Genomic DNA, 5000 nt, shown 5'->3' on the forward strand with positions numbered 1-5000 from the left:
GTTCTCGGGCGCTGGTGACAACTCGCTCCGACCCGTTCCTGATGAGGTATGCCAGCAGCAGCAGAGACTGTGGGGGGGTGGGGCAGGAATGTTAGGGATTCACATGATTGACACACTCACTCACTCACTCACTCACACACTCACACACTCACACACTCACACACTCACACACACACACACACTCACACACTCACACACTCACACACTCACACACTCACACACTCACACACACACTCACACACTCACACACTCACACACTCACACACTCACACACTCACACACACACACACACACACACACACTCAACACACACAGGCTTCCACACCCACACACTCCCAATAACCCTGGAAATTCTCAGAAATCCCTGAAGCCACCATTTGCAGTCTACATCTCCCCCCGTGGACAGGGTTAACTCGTGAATGGTTGAAAACCTTCCGGTAAATTCCCGGAAATTTCCCAGAAACTTTCCATGGGAAGTACACGCGAGCCTGACGGGTAACCCCCTCAGCGCCTCACCTTGTACACCCTCCTCCAGTTCTTCTTGTTGTCCTTCAGCATGCGAGACCACAGCATGTTCATCACCTCAGGGAACTGCTCATACATGAAGGTGGACCTGCAGGGAGGGACCAGGCCGTTACAGAAACAACACGGGGAGACGCGCAGAGAGAACAGCACCAGCGCAGAGAGAACAGCACCAACACAGAGAGAACAGCACCAACACGGGGAGACACGCAGAGAGAACAGCACCAACGCAGAGAGAACAGCACCAACACAGAGAGAACAGCACCAACACAGAGAGAACAGCACCAACACAGAGAGACGCGCAGAGAGAACAGCACCAACACAGGGAGAACAGCACCAACACAGAGAGAACAGCACCAACACAGAGAGAACAGGACCAACACAGAGAGAACAGCACCAACACAAAGAGAACAGGACCAACACAGAGAGAACAGGACCAACACAGAGAGAACAGCACCAACACAAAGAGAACAGGACCAACACAGAGAGAACAGGACCAACACAGAGAGAACAGGACCAACACAGAGAGAACAGGACCAACACAGAGAGAACAGCACCAACACAAAGAGAACAGGACCAACACAGAGAGAACAGGACCAACACAGAGAGAACAGGACCAACACAGAGAGAACAGGACCAACACAGAGAGAACAGCACCAACACAGAGAGAACAGCACCAACACAGAGAGACGCGCAGAGAGAACAGCACCAACACAGGGAGAACAGCACCAACACAGAGAGAACAGCACCAACACAGAGAGAACAGGACCAACACAGAGAGAACAGCACCAACACAAAGAGAACAGGACCAACACAGAGAGAACAGGACCAACACAGAGAGAACAGGACCAACACAGAGAGAACAGGACCAACACGGGGAGAACAGGACCAACACAGAGAGAACAGGACCAACACAGAGAGAACAGCACCAACACGGGGAGACGCGCAGAGAGAACAGTGAAATAACAACACATAGTGAAATAAAAAACAGAGAATAGTGTGGGGACCAAATTAAGATGCATAAACTGAGAGAAATAAAAAGTAAGATCAAAAGACAGTATTAAAACAAAGTAACCATAAAAGCAAGCCAACAGCTCATTGTTCAGTATTAAGTGCAAAGTAAGGAGGGTTTGAAGGACAACCTCGCCGATAATGTTTAACAGCCTGTCTGAGCACCTCCGTCATTTTTCCCCGCAAGCTTGAGGACGTTAATCAGGGATCAGGGATTCTCCATCTTACCCAGGAAGAGCTGGTGTGGGCTTCTGCCCCAAACAAGAGGTTACACACCCCATTCTGCTCATCAGCCATTACACTTTGACCAGCAGAGTCAGGCGTGTACCTGCTCCCACACCGGCCCTCGCTGGCTGATTGAGTCCCCAGCTCTAGGTTAACTCCACGCATGCGGGTCAGGGAGGGGGGAGGGGGGGGGCACTCAGTGACACTCACTTGGCGATCTCCGCCATCTGCTGACCCGACGGACCCCAGGGGTCATCGTTGGTGGCTTCTCGAACCTTGGACTCGATCTCAGAGTAGTTCATCACAACGTTGGTGCTGCAAGGGGGAGGGAAAACGGAGGGGGTTAAATGTGTGTGTGTGTGAGAGTGTGTGCGTGTGTGAGAGAGTGTGTGTGTGTGAGTGTGTGTGTGTGTGAGTGTGTGTGTGTGTGAGTGAGAGTGTGTGAGTGTGTGAGTGTGTGAGTGTGAGTGTGAGTGTGTGAGCGTGTGTGCGTGTATGTGTGTATGTGTGTGTATGTGTGAGCGTGTGTGTGTGTGTGTACTCTGCTCCCTGCAGTGGTCTCCTGTATAGGCCACCCTTTCAATGCAAAGTCAGCGGTAAAAATACGGTAATAATTCCTTCCCCAAAAGAAAATGCAGTCTCAAAGGAGAGAGGGGGAAGTTTTAGAGAAGTGGGAGTTCTTCCCTTCAGAGACACTCAGTCAGACCAAACCACAGCTCCTCTGACCCACTTACCCCATGACCCCCTGGCCCCGGTCACCACACAATGGGCAGAGTTCAGGAAGTGGGCCAGGAGATTAAACACAGCAGTGCTGACCCACAGTGAACTCAACCCTGTGGACTGCAATACCCACAATGCACTGCAAAGCAGCACAAAATCACTTCCTGTCCAAGGCCAGGCAGGGCTCAACGCTGTGCAATAAGCTGCATCTCAGGCAGATGTAAACCGTTTAGGACTCAATCCATTTCAGCCTGACTGATGCACAGCAGTCCACACGAGACGGAAAAATGAAGAAAATAAACACCGTGTTGTTGAACCACGCGTGCAAGTTAAAACAGCACTTGTGAAGGACTCACTTGGACATCGCAGTGGGCCCAGACCACAGACCCACAATGCTGGGTAACGACCCAAAACCACAGCATTAAGACATCAAACAGCACCGAGTTAAAGTGAGAGTAGGCCCGGATGCCAAATACTTCATCTCTTCTCTCTGGGGAATACGTCTTACAAAAGATCTTGGGTAATGAACTTCACTGAGGCGATGTAAAAGGCTTGCAGTGCAGCGCCAGCCACATGGTTTGAAGATGGTTCCGGCAGGCGATCACACCCCCCCCCCTCAGCTGGGCCTGTGAAACCAGCTGTGAGCCGTTTCTCACTGCGCTGCGTTACTCCACTCAGACAGGAAACTCTGAGAGACCCATTTCACCACCATCACTCTAACAGACAGTACAATACATTACGAGAGAGAGAGAGAGAGACAGAGAGAGACACAGACAGAGAGACAGAGAGAGAGACACAGAGACAGAGAGGGGGAGGGGGAGAGAGAGAGAGACAGAGAGACATAGAGAGAGAGAGGGGGAGGGGGAGAGAGAGACAGAGAGACAGAGAGACAGAGAGAGAGACACAGAGACAGAGAGGGGGAGGGGGAGAGAGAGACAGAGAGAGAGAGAGAGAGAGAGAGAGAGAGAGAGAGAGAGACATAGAGAGAGAGAGAGAGAGAGAGAGAGCATGGCCACCCAACAGCGAGGGGGGGGGGGGGCTGAAACGCCAGTCAGTGTGACTGGGATCTGCTTGTGTCATCCACATAATGCAACAAACTTACACTGTATATTATAGCCTACTTCTCCCGTAGAAATTATATTTACTTTTTCTAGATTTTGATTTATTTAGTTCTGCACTGCCTCCTATTCAGGCAGTTCATATTTTAGTTCATATTTTAACACATCAGATCATATTTTAACACAGGCCATGCGTTCGTTTCCTTCAGTATTTCCACAGAAATAAAATGGAGGGGTGTCCAGGAGAGGTGCATGATGGGAGTGTGAGAGTGCAGGAGAGGTGCATGATGGGAGTGTGTGAGAGTGCAGGAGAGGTGCATGATGGGAGTGTGTGAGAGTGCAGGAGAGGTGCATGATGGGAGTGTGTGAGAGTGCAGGAGAGGTGCATGATGGGAGTGTGTGAGAGTGCAGGAGAGGTGCATGATGGGAGTGTGTGAGAGCTCCTCTCCAGGACAAACAGCCGTTACCGTAAAGTGAAGCAGCTGGCTGTTGTTTTTGACATTGTGGAACTGAACATCAGCTCATTCTGAGACCATAACCTACCGGAAAAGAAACCTTCTGAAGCCATCAGCAGAAATAATCTAACGGCAGTTAGAGAGGAAATGCCGTCAGTTTTTTTTTGTTTTTCTTTAAGACAGAGTCAGTGGTGAAGTTTGCGTGTTTATTCGAAGCACTGAGAATGAGAGGTGACGTTTGTGTGTTTATTAGACCGAGAATCAGACTGAGGTTTCAGTCATTATCAGAAGCACTAAAATTCACGCAATTTTTCTGCTGACTTCCTGCAGGAAACCCAGATGAACAGTGACCTTGGTCTCACACACACACTCTCTCTATCTCACACACGCACACACACACACTCTCACACATACAAAAACAAATCAAATGTCACAATGTTCACAAGCCTCAGGCTGCACTGACAGGAGTAATGAAAGTTAAGCCGCCCATCACTATGACGACCCTTCGTACAGGACAGTTTCTATTGGACAGTAAACAGCACACTGCTGGAGGACAGTTTCTATTGGACAGTAAACAGCACACTGCTGGAGGACAGTTTCTATTGGACAGTAAACAGCACACTGTTGGAGGACAGTTTCTATTGGACAGTAAACAGCACACTGCTGGAGGACAGTTTCTATTGGACAGTAAACAGCACACTGCTGGAGGACAGTTTCTATTGGACGGTAAACAGCACACTGCTGGAGGACAGTTTCTATTGGACGGTAAACAGCACACTGTTGGAGGACAGTTTCTATTGGACGGTAAACAGCACACTGTTGGAGGACAGTTTCTATTGGACGGTAAACAGCACACTGTTGGAGGACAGTTTCTATTGGACAGTAAACAGCACACTGCTGGAGGACAGTTTCTATTGGACAGTAAACAGCACACTGTTGGAGGACAGTTTCTATTGGACGGTAAACAGCACACTGTTGGAGGACAGTTTCTATTGGACGGTAAACGGCA

General features: G+C 49.6%; 1 protein-coding gene across 1 annotated transcript in view; it reads right to left on the bottom strand.

Moving 5' to 3' along the window:
* The window catches only part of clint1a (clathrin interactor 1a), a 28214-nt gene that overhangs the window by 7172 nt on the left and 16042 nt on the right, over nucleotides 1-5000 (bottom strand). Inside the window, exons 2-4 of the mRNA XM_061235863.1 lie at nucleotides 1969-2073; nucleotides 517-613; nucleotides 1-67 (exon numbers count right to left, since the gene is read on the bottom strand). The exon at nucleotides 1-67 is cut by the window's left edge and continues 42 nt beyond it. Coding sequence (XP_061091847.1) covers nucleotides 1-67; nucleotides 517-613; nucleotides 1969-2073 — 269 coding nt within the window. The remainder of the gene's footprint in view (nucleotides 68-516; nucleotides 614-1968; nucleotides 2074-5000) is intronic.

Source organism: Conger conger, chromosome 3 (genome assembly GCF_963514075.1).
Source record: "Conger conger chromosome 3, fConCon1.1, whole genome shotgun sequence".
Lineage (NCBI taxonomy): Eukaryota > Metazoa > Chordata > Actinopteri > Anguilliformes > Congridae > Conger > Conger conger.